The sequence below is a fragment of the Onthophagus taurus genome, chromosome 1, assembly GCF_036711975.1.
Source record: "Onthophagus taurus isolate NC chromosome 1, IU_Otau_3.0, whole genome shotgun sequence".
In the NCBI taxonomy this organism is placed as follows: Eukaryota; Metazoa; Arthropoda; class Insecta; order Coleoptera; family Scarabaeidae; genus Onthophagus; species Onthophagus taurus.
The window spans coordinates 34,432,600-34,449,754 of record NC_091966.1 but is presented as its reverse complement, the minus strand read 5'-3'; the positions used below and the strand labels follow the sequence as shown (position 1 = coordinate 34,449,754).

Genomic DNA, 17,155 nt, shown 5'->3' with positions numbered 1-17,155 from the left:
AAATGTTACGAAGATGTTTCAGCTGGAAATTAGTAAAATGAATTTATACTACTTTGCCGCATTACTTGTGACTAGTTTACGCTATTCTACATGCGTTCTATGCTTCTAATTGTTAGTATCATCAGTTATCTTATCGCTACTCCACCAGACACTTAGTCCATTGGTTTTCGTATAGTTTGGGCACAACCTTAACATTTTAAACGAATAGAACTGGGATTGAAACCTGTCTTTGATAAACGCCTAGACTTCTACTTCATAAAATTTTGCAGTAGGTTGTTTTTCGTTATCCAGAAAATATTGATTTCTGAAATTCTGTCTCTAGACATAGTTTTGAAAAATCTGTAGACTATTATTCTTTTAATGAAATTTATTTGTGCAACATGAGTATTCTTTATACAATATATTCTGCAAAATCGTTCGGAAGTAAGTTTACAAAAAATACAAATTTTGTGAAATTTTCAAAATAGTATCTTTCTTGATGCACCTATTTATATTTTGAAATTTGAAAACTTTGTTGAAAGAAATCACGTTCTCCCCAAAATTATTCTTAGATCTTTCTCTGTCGTAGCTAGGTCGTAATCTATTTCATGAATATTGTCTTACTGAAACCTTAAGTGACAACAATGATAAAATGAGATTGATTGAAAGTTATAATTGACGATAAATTTGGGTTGAGTTACGGCCGATTAAACCCTCACGAAACAGAATATGATGACTTGTTTTTGAGTTTTTAAAGCAACTACTAGTTATTCCTTTGAATTACTGGTTACTGCAGGAGGAGGACGTTAACAAACATCTACCCACTGGATCGTGTACAATGAGGAAATGCATAAAATCGGAACCAGGAATCTGTTTGCTACCAATGAGGTAAAATAAATGATAAATTTCGTATGAGATGTAGGAAGTGCATCTCCTAAAACTATATAGCATGGCTTAGACGTATACTACTAGATATCATTCAAATCTAGTAATGCAATTAATCACCACTGAACCTTATGTTAGATTGCGTAGGGATAAGGACGAATTTTGTGAAGATGATATTGTCATTGGGTTGGGAGAACTTTTCCACGTCTTCAAAGCTCCCACGTTAATTTAAATTCAAGCCAAGTATCTGTGATAGGGATTGGTGAGAGTAATCAAAAGACAAAAGCCATCTCAAACAATTTCTAAAATTGCTTCTTTCCTATGAAATTTATTAAAAGTCGAATACACAGCAAATAACTTGGCTTTAAGTAACTTACGCTGTTTTAACATAAATATTCAAATAACTTTTCGACAATTTCCAATTTTGTGTGTTGATTCTTGACTTTCCGTTCGACAAATGCTGAAAAAGCCGAAATGGTATTCTTGTATGGTCGTGCCAATGGGAATGTTTTGATTGCACGTCGTTTCTATGCGGTAACATTTCCCAACCTGCAACTGCCATCACATGTAATGTTTCAAACGGTGTCCTTTGAAAAAAGGTCTTATGCTAGCGGATAGCAGAGAAATTTCAAATACATTGGATGAAAATCCCGAAACACGTATCACAAGTGTTTAGGCTGTAATGGGTACTCAAATGCACATGTTATTTAGAGAACTTTCCGTGTGCTCCTCATTTGCTTTTACCATATCCGCACGCATGCCATCACTCCTCCATAGTACCACGCAAGATCTTCTGAACGCCCCGACTTCTTAACTAACATTCTGTTTACTGATGAATCTGGTTTCATCAAAAATGGAATATTCAACTTCCACAATAATCATGGGCGGTCTGATGAGAATATTCGAGCCCTCGTTGAAACTAGATATCAACAGTGATTTAGTTTAAACATTTGGTTAGGCATCATAGGGGATAGGTTGTTAGCACCGATTGTTTTACCACAATCATTAAACCATAAGTTGATTCCCTGGCAAACACTCTTCTTGGACTTTTGGAAGGCAAGTCTTCCTAAATCGGAGAAAAAATCGCAAGTTTATGCAGAATGCAGCTCGGCCGCACTTTACGCTTACTGTTGGGGAAGGCCCCATTGCGTGGCCCAAAATTTGAATCGCGTAGACTTTTGTTTATAGGGCTATTTAAGAACCACTACCAGATGTCATTGAGATGTTACATATTTTAGTGAACAGTAAATTTCATTTTATTTTAAAATAGAGCAAAGAGCAGCTTTTAATAGAAATTTAAAAAAAACTCTGTTTCAAGAGCTTACAGAAACCAACAAATGTTTTTGTATTTAATAAAACCTTAAAATCTCTTCCTTCTCTAAGCCAATCTATAATTACTACTCTCTCTCTAGCCGATCTAATCTTATTAATTATATGATTTTATTTAAAAAAATCATTGAATATAGAATAGATTAATGAATATAAAGAAATTATTTTATGTGTATCAAATTTGCTTTCAAGAACCTGATACTGTTTTTGTTATCTCAATTAGTTCTTTTCAAATAAAGTTTTTAAACCGAAAGCTTTTTTAAAATACAAAAATGTTTTAATTATATTCTAATCCAAGTTATAGGATCCTCTTATCAATGATCCATAGCAAAGCTGACTTTGAATATTAAATCTTTTATTTCCTTGTCTTTTACGCTTTGAATTAATACGACAAAATACAGAACATAATTCTCATCAGTAATATTACCATCTATCTCTGTCACAATTCACAATTGTGTTTCGCACAACATCCATCCTCCCGGGGTAGGAAGAAAAAGAAACCCGTCGGCGAATATCAGAATAGCAAATATGACTCGCCTCGTGTAATAAGCGTAATTACTTAGCAATTTGCACGGTTGACACGAAACGATTTTGACAGACGCATTAATATCGTTCGCGTTCTTACCTCCCGACGTTATTTCAAATTAACCCTCTCTCTCTTTCTCTCTCATTTTCCTCTTAATATCTTTTCCGTTCTTCGTCTTCCTCTCGTTTTGCTCCTTGACTTTTTAACCTTCGCGCCGCGCTCGTAACCGTAAACCCGGGATTCAATACGAACAGCAAATTGACTCGCTATTAATTCGTCTCCCCATTATTTTCTTTTTTCCGTTGTTATTGTTGTGCTCGTTTTAAAGCGTATGAAGACAACGCCTTGGGGGAATTTTTTTACAAAACCAAACCCGCAATGTGATGAGTAACTAACTTTTTTATCACCCAATCTAGCAGTCTTTAAATGTTTTATGTTGAAACCGTTGTTTTAATTTTCTTTTCTTTAAAGAGAAATTGTTAGAAAATTTTTTATTAAAGGGGTTGTTGGAGTTCCCCATCCGAGGGAGTTTTCGGAAATTACACGGTCCATTGCGAAATGTAACGGGGGAAAATCCTAGGGTTCGTTTTTGTCGCGCTAGAAACCTGCTCGGAAAGGAAATAAGAGTGGAATCCCAAGCACGCGATTCTCCAAATTAAATTATAGTTATTTATGGGTGCAACTATCTCGTAGGATGGTAGGGAGTGAAAAGGGTGGGTAAAGTCAATTAAAAGCTGCTGCTGTTGCCCCTTTCGCGTTTGGAATGGTGAAATCGAAGGGGCGAATGGGGTTGCTCTTATAATCGACTTAGAAAGTACTCCCAAGTTCCGCTTAAACTATCTTAATTGGATTCGCATTTGTGTTTGGAATAAGGATGAAGAAGTAACTAAGTGTTTGTTCAATTAATTACATTTTTTCTGGGACGATTTAAGACAATAAAAAAGGGTGATAAAATAAAACTTTTTCGTCGAGTTAAAGTTTATTTACAACATTTTTATTTTACGACCACAAACCACACTATCACTTGACTGACGAATGTTTACAATTAAGAAAATTCTTGATTATACTGCCCGGGCACATGGAGGCCGAACGCAAAAACAAACTTTCCTTTTTAACCGCGAGACCTTTTAAATCTTCCTGTGTACTTTGTAGATAAATTATTACCATAAACAACCCCGCCAAACCCAAAATAAGCTGTAACATTTCGATAAATAAAAAAAACAAGCTCATTTCTTAAAAAAAACTTTTTTTATTTCAGATCAGTGCGGAAAGTGCAAGGCGTCGGCAAAAAGGCTCAACCTAAAGAAGTATTGCAAAAGAGACTACGGTAAGTAACAAAAAAATCCCAGGAGACTTTGAGGGCGGCAAATTTGAAATTCTTTTGGGACGTTGCATTTAAATCGACGTTATTAAGTCGAGCGAAACCGGCGTTGGTGTGATAATAAAAGTAACAATTACGTTTGGAATTTCTTCGGTGGGAAACTTAATGAATTGGCGTCGTTTCGTTCGACGCTTAGATTTTAGATAGTACGAAAGCTTTCAACGGGAGATTGTTCATAGAAATTCTTTAAATCCGATAAGATTTTTTTTTCGTTTCTCCATATAATTATTTTTTATTTTCTTTAGATAAAACGCTTTGATCAATTAACAACTCAACAAAGTTAATAAAAATCAATTCCACTTTGTCTAAATTAGTATTGAGAATTTGAGTTGTTATAATTTGAGAATTTGAGTTGTTATAATTTGAGAATCTCTTAGAATTTTTGAAGATTTCTTCTAACTTTTAATCCATCACAACTTTTTTAAATTCAGAGTCAACCTTAACAAAGTTGGGCAAACGAGTTGAATGAATGATTAAAGTCAACCCAAGATTTACACTCAATTTTGGATAAAGTTGGGCTGGTTGAAATTTCAAAATCTTTTTGAAAACCGTCAAAGTAAATTATACTTTGATGATATATTGATGATACCTGATCAATAATTCATCTATTAAAAATTTTAAATTGAACACATCTTATTGCTGAGATATGAAAGATTGAAACTGGTATTTCCACGTTCTTCACTTAATAAGTTTTTTAGATAAACATTTTTAAATTTCGAATTAGTTGAAACTAGGAGATCTCTAAATTTAGGGTTTTATTTCAAAAATCGTTGAAATGGGGTTAATAAAGATAAATGCATTATATTTTGGGCATACACTCTTTAATGAGTTTGCATTAAAATGCTTTTTATCCCATTTTGATATTCCCATTTGGGCACCGAGGTACAATATTTCCAAATTGTCGATATAATTCCAAACATCTCTTTAAATAATCGTTGAAAATCGGTTAAATAAGATAAATAAATTATTGTTGGAGTGTCAAATTTTCATTAACTTCGCATTAGAATGCTTTTCATTGCAATTCGATATCTCAATTAACTTCATAGATAAAAATTGAATCATCTCCAACATCTACATCTACAGGGTGAGTAAGAAAGAATGGGAAATCTCTGCACTGGAGGTATTGGACGCCAAAGAATGACGATTTAACTCAATATGCCTTATCTCAAGTGGTGTTATAAGAAGCAAAATAAACAGTAATTTATGATGTTTGACTTAATAAACTGATCACATTGACGTTAAAGCAAAGCTAACCACAAAAATTATGCTGAAATGCTACAAAACTATGCTAAGTTGTTATCGAAACAATAAAGCGTTTAATAATGATCTTATTAGGGTTTGATGTTTTACAACATCGCTACTATATGAAGTTAGCCCCCAATTAAATAGTATTTTGATTATAACAAGAGAACCTCTCAACCGGTTTTGATGAACAGTATCTCATTCGAAAGCTTAATCCTTGGCCAATAAGAAAGTGAAACCTGATTCGAAATCTCTTTCAAATTCCGCTAAAACGCGAAAATATTGCGAAAGCACTCGAAATTGACCTTTTTTAGGTGGTCATAACTCGTAAATGACTCGATTATTAAGATTTATACTTTAAGTATAACGAACAGCAGAACTTTATAAAATGCAATAGATAGCATATTACACGTGAAACCAACAACTTGAAGTTTATGGAAGAAATAATCTCGGCCGATTTCGAAGACGTCGGTGGCCCCAAGTATCACGAACAATACATAGTTCGATATACGAATATCTCCAACGATTACTGCCTGGAGGGTGCAGATTCTTGCTGTGAGTGGAGAAAGCTGATAGAAAATAAGATTTGTACAATCATCCCCACCTTTCGATAACTCGCCTTTATTTCAGACTAAATTTCGATATTATTCTTTTACAGAGAAAAGTTGTAACACTCAAAATTGAAGCTTTAATTGTTACATTTAAATCGCATATTTGGAATGGCAAATTTTACTGGTATGAGTACTTAATACTGTACTAAAAATATTGTCATTAGATCTGAAGCAGTAAGCTTCATCAAATTAAAACTTCGTCAAACGGTGAGTTCCAACTAACAACAGTAGTTCAAAGCCAAGGCTTAAAAAAAGAAGCTGACCACCAACTGTTGAAAGAAGCAGTGGAAGTACAGCATCCTTAAGAACTCCCGATTAAAGGGAAATAAAAATTTTATCATTTATGCTACTACAAATTTTAGATGTGTTTTTAAAAACAATTCTCGAAAATTATTCAACCAGTCTGTCTGAATCTTGTAATAACGTACTTTAGTTATCTGCAAGGATTTCTCTATTCCATGCTCTGGAATGACTTTTAACTTAGTAGTATATGTAATTTATTCTCGGTGGTACACTTGGAACGAAGCGTGGACGGAACAGTTGGAATGCGGGTTTGGTCTAGGCTCAGCCAATAAAATTACCACCAATCTCGTAAGTCGCACAATTTACGTATCTGGGATCTGTGATCTTTAATGCAAATGTGGAACCTGACGTGGAGCATTGAGTCGGCGCGGCCTGGCAGAAATGGCAATTGTTAACTTCTTAATTAAGATCCGCTGTGCTATATGGGGCAGAATGCTAGATGATAAAGACGCCTCATATGTAAAAACTTCATACGACGTAAATGAAAATGTTACGACGGTCAGGCAGAGTGATCTGGCAGGATCTGGAACGAATGTGTTGGCGACAGCTTTACAGTGGTCCATGTGACTGAGAAACTTACGGAGGAACTTACGGAGAGTTACATGAGATGGTACAGACACGTATGCGCAAACACGAAAATCATGTTGCAAGAAAAGTGCTACCTCCCGGAGAATAAAAGATGGACCAGGTGGACCAGTATGATCAAGACTCTAAATGAAAATAATTTATCAGTATTTGATATTTGATTGGATTTACACCACCACAGCTTGATTTACTTCTAGCACAACTTGGTTTTTTACTACAAGTTATACTATGCTTTGTAAGTAGTACTGTATCTTGGCTTAACAGCATTTAGTTTTCTGCCACCTGATTATCTACCACCCAACATAATTTTGTTACGCCAAAACTTAGTTTTCACAACTTGATTTACTTCCAACACGATTTTGATTCACCACAATTTCGTTTTGCTCAACTACAACTTGGTTTGCTTACAATATAACTTAATTTTTTGTACCACAACTTGATATTTTGCCACCATTAAATTGATTGTAAAAAATTTTACGTTTTTACTCAATTGATTTTCAAGGAAAATGGTATTTATTTGTATCGAACAAAACAGTGATACTTTCCATTTCCTCAGCTGACGGCAATCCTTTTAAATACAATTTCTAAATGTCAGACAAAAATCATACCTAATACCAATAAATAATAGAGTAAGTGGTTTGTAAACATAAATACCTTCCCTTAAGTACTCCCACAAGAAAAACTCATAGAACGACAATCTTCAGTCTTCACAATACATTGTTATATTATTAATCATATTCCTCTGCTACCTCAGGCTGTTTTGTTTGAAGTTCTTCGTTTTGGTTCAGTTTGGTCGTCTCTTATTTCTTTATTATTTTTTTTATTGTGTTGTCCCAAGTTTCCTTAGGACGCCCTCTCTTTTTCTTCCATGCACTCTCATATTCTTTTCCTATATGCTGTGTTGTTTAGTCTTTGGAGAGACAATAACAACGACAATACCTAGTAATTATAGAAAAAACCTCTCGTGGTTGGTATCACCACACGGTGATACACATATGATATGACATGATTGTAACACAACTTTACTTCCTTCTTCAAAAAAGTAAGGCCCAATGATCCGCGATCGGGATACTATGGGCTAAAATGCCACTCAAGGCCTCTGCTAGATTTTCCTTGCGTTGTTTTCACTTCAATACCGTAGATTCTGCTTGTTAACACAGCCAGAAAATGAAAATATGTTTTATCATTAAGGATTGTTTATCACAAGAATTTGTGATATTCGAGGTCGTGCACCTTCTTTATTGATCCAAATGACAGATCTGGTTTCTTACCCACCATAAATTCAATTTTCAGTGTTTAGGACTAGTAGGGAAGTTAAGATCTTCAAAATTAATGAGGAAGTTTCTTATTGTACTGCGCAATCAGTTTCAGTTCAGCACCATTCGAAACTGTTCGGAATCGTAATTGAAAACTAGAACCAAGCTATTATTACAACGAGAAAAGCTTCCGTTCTGTAACGTATAAAGACAAAGGATATCAATAATATCGACAATCCTGATATTCCAGACTAAACTATATATTAACAGTAGCAGTGCCAGATACTATTAAAGATATTCTGAGAAAATCTAAAAGAAAATGTTTCCGAATTATATCCAAAATTAGCCATTCAATTAACTCTCTACACAAGAGAACCTTTACGGTCGCATTAAAATCGACCCCTTTCTAGTTAGACATAAACGATGGGCGTACAAATTCTCAGTTAATTAAAGTTTGACAGTTTGAATAAACTATGTAAATGAGGGAAACAACAAAAACTTTTTTGTTTATTAACTTTATAACTAAATTTTGTTGATATTCATAAAAATAAAATCTTTTATTAAATGAAATACCTTTTAAGCTCGATTAAATGTGGCGTGTGTTTCGCGTGTCGACTAAGTCACAGCTAATTTGTCAGCGTTCCTTGAAATATTAGGACAATTTGTAATTGCTCTACGGTCGTTTTCGCCGCCGCGTCGTGCCGAGCGAGAAGAATTAATTACGCCCACCTCAGGGGGAAAGAAAGGAAAGAAAAGGTTGTGGCTGGCTGTTAATTCCGTTCACCAAACCAAACCAAGCCAGCCAAACAACACAACGCAGTCTGCGGAGCACCCTGCGCACGTTTCCGTGCACGTTTTAATACGCATTAACAACCCAACCCGGGGTGAAATTCTAATTAGAGGAAAACGAAGCCGTTACGTACACGCGTTTTAATGGAAAACTACCCAGTGCATAATGAAAACGTTTTTTTTTTCCTTTTAATCCAACAGTAAAGTCACAAATAAAACAAAACTTGATGTAATATTATTGTTAAAATCTTTTATTAGTTTGGTTTTCTAAAATAAAAAAGTTTTGTTCTAGATTGTGTTTTAGACCTTTTCAAAAGCCGGTTCGCCTTTTGTCGCCATATAAGGTGGTCGAGCATTCGCATTTTTCGACACATTTAGGTCGCACCTAAAGAACCGCCGCCGCGGCGACCGCAAAAAGAAAACGCACCATTATGTATACTTAACATTAATTATTCCGTTTAGGAATTACGAACGCTTATAACCAGCGTTTGCCATTTCAAAACGTCAATTACTCATTTACTTGAACGTAGAACCATAATGTAAAATGATATTAACAAACACTTGAAATTTATTATTTACCCATATTTTCAATTTTCTAATAAAATAACCATAAAGAAGAAAACTGTAAGAAATTAATGTGTAATGTCGAAAAACAAATATTTCAAAAACGATAAATATTTTAACGCAACTTATTGAACATAAAATATACTTTTACTGGAAATTATTTAATGATTATAAAATAACATTAAATGCTATATTGTCATGTATTTATCATTCATGAAAGTTTTCTTAATTAATTAACTCGTTGGTTTAACCTATTTTCGGGGGAAATCCTAGATTCTATGTACAACGATGATTTGTGTATTTATTTTAGTTGTAATTCGGTTAGAATAATTAATGGGAGGCTTCAATCTATCAATCTTGCATTTAAAATATCTAAACCAAAAACATCTTATGTAATGTTTTTAAGTCTCTATAAACGATTTAAACAACCTAATTTTTTATTCTAATTTAAGACTTTTTTTGCCAAACTTTGTCAAAATTTTTTGATTAAATTAAATAATAATTAAATTCTATTCTTTTCTAGCAATAATGGCTCGAGTGTTAAGCCGCATAGAGGAAGCCGACGACGAATACACGAAAGGTTGGGTAAAATTCATAATGAAAGTGGAATCGATTTTCAAAAAAGGAAGGGATTCAAAAATAAGAAAAGGCACCATGACTCTGGTCGTTCCAGCGGCTGAACTCGCGTGTAAATGTCCTAGAATCAAAACCAACAAGTAAGTCGTTAAAAACTTTTTTATTTTTAACTCATTGATTGAAATATCTCCCACATTAGCAAATAAAGCACCTTTCCAGTGCATTAAATCCAACACTATAAAGCCATATAAAGACGGCCCATGAATAATTTTCATATAATTTACTTAAACCAAGATAAACAACAAAAAAATTTTTTGTGTATTTTATTTACATCTTAAATATTTTCTGATGTCCGTGAAGGTAAATGTTCTTTATGGTTGAGCTGAACGGTGAACATAAAACGATTATTTACCCTCATTGAAAACTGTTGTTGACCTGGGTACGCCTACCCCTTAAATCAATAAGCACAATGCCTTTACGCGGGTTAAAGTCGTCCAGACCTTTTCAATAATTCACATAAAACGTACCGTAGACATAATACACCAAGCGTTAACGGAAACTCCGATCGCAATTGTAGAAATCGAAACGATCGACATGCAAATGTACAATGTGTGTTCAAAAAGTTTGTACGAAATCGCAAAAATAAATAATATTAATAAAATAAAACTAAAAAAAAATAAATTATATATTAAAAAAAAAATAATTTAAAAGTTAATCGTTTAAGATGATTTAAAAAAATAAATAATTCGAATAAGTGACTTTTTGTTGAGCCCTGTATACTTTTTATGTACCAACCTTAAAACAAAGCGCTAAAACGTTTGTTTTCGCTTGGTAGCAAGCCGAGAACTTGAAAACGGTCTGCATAAAGTCGTAAAGTGGGAGTAATAAAGATTTGAAAGTGATTTGTTACTAAATTTACAACTTCGTAAATTTTCCGATTAGAATGTTTTTATTTTAGAATAGGAAGAGGATTTAAAATTTGTTGATACATTATTTATATTAATAAAAATCGATGTTACGATCAAATAATCAATGTTACGACTCGTTTTTATGTGATATTTATGTAAATTATATTTACTTTACATTTATTACGAGTGTCAAATTTAAAAGAATTTGAAATTTAGTGTAAACATATAGTATTGCAGTGTATACATAGTCTTACATAACTTAAACACGATAAAATTTATTCAGTAACTACCAATAGTTATTTCTTAACAGATTTTTATACTAACCTTAATAGTTTTGGAGAAACACCGTTTCATGGACAACTACAAATTTCTTGGATTTCTACGAAGTCATTACAACTTTTTTGGGTTCTAGACAGGTGTTACTACAGCTCCGTAAAAAGCAAAATACTAAGGATATTATGTGCAGGAAGAAGTAGTTAAAAGTGGATGAGTATGAAATACACTTAATGGTATTATCTAAACCTATACACTCAACAAGAATAATCAAAATAAAAACTAAAAATAAAAATGAGTGATATATAGAAAGAATAGTAAAGATGTTCGTTCAAATGAGTGGAAGTATGAAAATGGACAAGTGGACGTCAGAAATGAAATATTTGAGGCAAGAGAACGAAATTTTGAAGGAAAGTGTGGTAGAACAAGATTATAAAATATAAAACTTGGAAAGAGAGATACGGAATAAAAACATAATAATAAAAGAGATTAAGGATATCGAAAATGTAATCGGAAAAGAAGCAAGGGAACGAGTTGATGAAACGTAGACTAAGGGTCAGAAATAGATGAAGTCTCCTCACTTTATTTATCATTATCGGAATTACTATCTATCACTCATCGGAAAATATCACTACAACACGAATAGACGAATATTGGTGAAAGTGCTAAGAACGAAATGTTAAAGAACACAAAATAAACTAAAAGCCACAGAACTATGGATTAATGAAGATTACCTTGAATATACAAGAAGAGAAAACGCTGCAACTTGATTGCAACAAATTTCCGACTTGTTCCTCCTTTTTCTGTTCTGCCACCAGTTGACTTTCCGTTTTCCTCTGTTCCTCTTTTTCTGTTGTTGTTTCGTTACTGCTTCTCCATATCGTCGTTGCCAGGCCAAAACAGTATAAATGCCAAAATGGTCACATTTTTTGGTCATAGGATATTTAAATCTGCATCCAACAGTTAAAGCGACATAATCGCAAATAACCTACAATCGCTACAATATTGGTTTAAAGTTTGCGCAAATGCCTATTTCAATATAATAATAATAATAGACTTTATTAGAAAAGAATTTCACAAAATAACAATATAAATTTAACTGGTTGACAAGGACGAAGTTAAGACAATCGTCTTCTCTTCCACTCAACTCTGCCATAAAAATAAACAAAATATAATAAAAAAAAGGAAAGAAAAGATTTTTAAAGATGGTAATACAATTGCATAAAAAGCAAAACCAAATCATCGAATTCACGGTTGTGTGACAATACCCTTGCTTCGAACATTTAAGCTATGGACATCAGTACGGAATGTGACCTTATCATACAAATAAGATGGACATTTAAGCAACAGTAACTTATAATAAAATGAAACCATATGGTATATGCGACGGTTAAACATATTCAGTCACCCAAGATCGATCAGCCTGTGTGAGACATGGCAAGCTCGTCGAAGCCCGAAAATCATTCGGATCCTTTGTGATGTTTTTGAGTTCAGACAACTATGATATACTATATCACAAACGCTAAAATGGCTCAACACTAAGGAATCGCAAAGCATAATATTTGTACTGCGATTTAAAATATTCCTCATGCTCTATATGAGCTTGAAAGCAGCAAATGAAATTTTTGTTTTGTCCAGGATGTGTTTTTCGAACCTAAGATTCGAGTCGAGCTGTAATCCTAAATTTTTAGTACACTCTCTAACACCAATACATTTACCACCAATATTGATTTTAAAATTTTCTGCAAGAGAGTCTCGTGCATCCCGCCTGCCAAAAAGCATAACCACTGATTTATTTACTCACTCAATTTAACTTGAGCAGTGGCCATGTCCGGAGGCAAGAACGATAGATAGATTTGGGAATCGTCCGCATAAAAATGTGACTGCATGTTTCAAAACTGTCGAAAGATTAGAAGTGTAGATACAGAACAATAGAGGCCCCAAGATAGAACCCTGTGGCATTCCTGACTTCAACCCTCGCAGTTCAGATCTCCGATCACCCAATTTAACCGCTTGTTGTCTGTCTGACACATAACTATCAATCATGCTTACAGCAGAATCATTGAACCCAATAAAGGATAAGATAGCTGATAACATCCTACGATTGACAGTATCAAAGGCCCTACTGTAGTCTAGCAGAACTAATCCAGTAAGCCTATTTTGATCCGAGACAGGCACAAAAACAAACAATTCATTAAAAGTAGACTTTTTCGTAGTAGTATAAGCCTGAACTAAGTCTGGATCAGCGATCATTGAGTTTTCAACAGCTTGTAAAAAATTATCATTAATGCCTTCAACGTCATTCAAATGTTGTGGAAGTGATAACATTCAGATGCGTTAGTGATTTCCAGAAATCCCTGGAACTTTTATTTTTAAAAGATTATTCATAGTACGCCTTCTGCTCGGTCTCTATTGCACGTGCAACATGTTTTTTAAAAGATTTATACTCATTAAGTGCTAGTTCAGCTTTAGACTTTTTGTATTTGCTGTAAAGACCATCTCTAAGCCTAATCCTGTCTCAGTAGCAGGTGTAATGCGAGTTAGTTCATTAACAAGCTGCTGCAAACCATAACCTTCAAATATCTCCGCAAACCCAACGGTGTGACCATGACTAGGATTCATCAAATCAATATTAATATCTTCAGCACATATCAACTCATTACACTGCGGTATGAGCAAAGATAAAGTTTCATTTATCACGACCATTTTTACTTTCCTAACTTTTTATTCGCCATTAATTTTTGCCTTTATCTCTATATGGTCAGCTGTATCTCAGCGTACTTATCCGCTACTTCCGATTTTATTGAAAAGAACTTTTTGTATTGCTGTTGAATATCATTATTCATTTTGCTATCATCAACTTCGACCATTATTACTTCTGCTTGGGTTAATTTCTGTCAAATCGGGATTCTCCTTTGATCTTTTTTATTAAAAATCTTTTCCAATCTCCGTATTTATTCGTCTTCTTTATTTCTTCATCTCATTCCTGTTCTTCGCTATGTTCTTTCTCCGAGTCCATTCGGTTTGTGTATCCTGAGTACACATTTCTTTCTTCCTTTGTTGTTTTTCGTTTCTTCCACTCCTTATGTCCATCATGTCCATTCTTGCTATAACTTTCACCAATCGTTGGAGCTTACTGCATTTTTTATTTTGCTTTCGTGTTCCTTTTCTGCGCTATATGTCTCTTTAATGCCTTCTCTATTTTCCAGTTGTATCTTTTATTCTCATCGCTTGTTCACTCACTTGCACAGCACAGTTCTTCTCTTTTTGTACTTGCCCCGACTTTTCTCTTCACCTCTTTTTCTTTTTCGGATATCTACCTTCATAATCAATTCTGGGCGTTTAACTTCCTAAGGAGAGGTTTTCTTCTCTCTTTAGGATGGCCAACCTAGCATGACTTAGTATATGAGTCTTTGTAGTTTCGGAAGGTTTTCATTATTGCAGCTGTCAGATGCCTAGCTTACCGTGTTTTATCCGTATCCGGCAGGTATGCTTACAAAACAAATAGTTCCATAAAAACAACCATAATTCCGGTGCTGTATCGATACTGGTAAACATTTTCACCTGTAACTCGGGGAGTCCTTTAGAGGTACTACCATCCGGGCTACCAGGATCCCTATTTTTTATGAAGTATGCTCCTTCAGGTCAAGTACCTCGGGCTCGCTACGCCCGTACCCAGTATCACACTTAACTCTTGCGGGAGATCGAACTCAACTGTCGATAGCCTGTCGTGCTATCTCTTCTACTAAATACGTTTCCATTTACTTTGGAAAGAAAAATTAATCCAATCGAAATTGGATTTGATGTTGCCGTCGTTGTTGATCGTCGATTAGCTTCGTTTTCCAATTTATCCACCAAAGCAGTTGCCCCCTTTAACGTCTTCCTCGGTATACTCCAGGAGCTTACAGTCGCCATACACGAAGTTCCTAGTAAAGTAGTAATTATAGCTCTTAAAGCTTCATTAAAGTTCAAGGTCTAAAGTCCGCTAAATGAAAGGGGTCATTTTTCACGACATTTTTAGTAAAATTAATTTACTTTTTAGAATAAACAGCTGGTATTTAAGGAAGGCGTAAGTATTTCGTATGAATCTTAAATGTAAATGGCCAGCAATTATATTAACTAAATTATTATATTAAGATATTGTGTAGAAATTCTTTCAATACCAATAGGTATAACTTTATGACTTGCGCTACAAGTCCTAGCAATAATGCCGTACGGTTTATTAAAAATCTAGTTTCATCTAAAAGTGACCTCAATTCCAATTTTGCAGTCAATGAAAGTTGCTCACCCTATACTCGATCGCACCATATTATTTGTACTTACTTTATATCATTAAGTTGTTCTTAATATTAATTATTTCTTTCTGTTTCAGACCTTATCTACTTCTGGGTAGAGAGAAAGATGACTCTCCCACAACAAAACTATCGAATATACTGGGTGTTACTCAACGTTCCATTGCTATTGAATGGAAAGAAGAATGGGATCAACGTATGCGCAGGTTTAGACGTCGGGCACGCACGTGTAAATAAACGACAAAAATTAAACACGAAAAATTAAAAAAAAAAAACAATTAATAAATTAATTGCCATAGCTTGAGTTAGATTTTTTTTCTGTCTATGAAAGAATTGATAATAACAAATATGGTATAAAATGTATAATGATACTTGCCAATAATATGATTATCGCACAATAAAAATTATAAGAAAGTAATAAATAAAGAAATTACCAATCAAAAAAGATTTGAAAAAAAAAAATACAAAAAAAATAAGGTTTAATCGTTGACTGCTGTCACTGTGATTTTTTTAAACTCAGTATTTTAATCTGTATCTATTTTACATCCGATTTATTTCGTTGTATAAAAAAGAAATTACAAAAAAAAAATCGGTACGAAAAGAAGTAATAATTATTATTTAAAAAAAATCTTAATAACGCAGTGTACCAAATGCATTTATATAAATATAAATATAGGTGTTGTATGAAATAATTCTTGTCTTGTCTTAAAAATGAAACGCGTCTCTTAATTATATAGTTGAGTAATTTTGTACAGATATTATTAATATTATTGTATTATTATTAAAAACAAACGGATTAGCGGAAAGGAGAAGCACAAAAAGAAATAAAAATTAATAATCATCATACAGGGTGTTTCATTACTTAACGGGTGCGCGAAATAAGTATTAAATGTATCACCCTGTATATGTGATTATTGATTTAAACGTTATTAAGTTATTTATTTTTTTAATTTTAATAGAACGACAAAAAATGATAATGATTCAAATTTATTAATAATAAAATTGTGTGCGTGAAAAAAGAAGTAATTTATTAAAAACAATGTTTTTTGCCCGACGTCGTTAAATAACTCTTCGTTCTTAATTTTATTGTGATGTTTTGTTGTGTATAAATGAATGGGAGTGCATGCTTTTTCTTTTTTTTTAATTAATTCATTAATACCGATCAAAAAAAAAAGGAAAAGAAAATTTGTATTAATGTAATTTGAAATTGTACAGTATTATTATATAAATTTTAATCAATATATGTATTAATAATCGATTAAAAAACTTAATAAAAAATTATTATTCCATCGTCAGATTGCGAGAAAAGAGCTTAAAAAAAATGAGAAAAATATACGTTCTCTAAGCTTGTATCTTTACCTAAAAAAATAATAATAATATTACTTCTAGTTCCTAGATTGCCATAAATTTAAAATTTACAAACACATTTTAACTTTTACTCCAAAAATTTTCCCAAAAGCTGGTAGTTTAAAGAAAATTAATATAATAAAATAGTATTCGATGTTGCCAACATATCAAATATTAAATGTCTCCGTCAAATAAATCTTAATAAAAATATTTAATTAATTAATTATATTGTGATAGTTTTAAACGCGATTGTATATCTTTTATGCGTTTTCCCCTTGTCTTATTTTATTTTATTCTCCACCTCTCCAA

General features: G+C 33.2%; 1 protein-coding gene across 2 annotated transcripts in view; it reads left to right on the top strand.

The window, feature by feature from the left end:
- LOC111425739 (Netrin-A) overlaps positions 1-15,951 on the top strand; it is a 154,522-nt gene extending 138,571 nt beyond the window's left edge. The window contains exons 5-7 of one of the 2 annotated variants that reach the window (XM_023059968.2): positions 3,978-4,046; positions 9,974-10,166; positions 15,580-15,951. In XM_023059968.2, coding sequence (XP_022915736.2) covers positions 3,978-4,046; positions 9,974-10,166; positions 15,580-15,736 — 419 coding nt within the window. In that variant the 3' untranslated portion in view covers positions 15,737-15,951. The remainder of the gene's footprint in view (positions 1-3,977; positions 4,047-9,973; positions 10,167-15,579) is intronic. The other variant, XM_023059969.2, reaches the window with a different exon arrangement.
- The last annotated feature ends 1,204 nt before the right edge of the window (positions 15,952-17,155 follow it).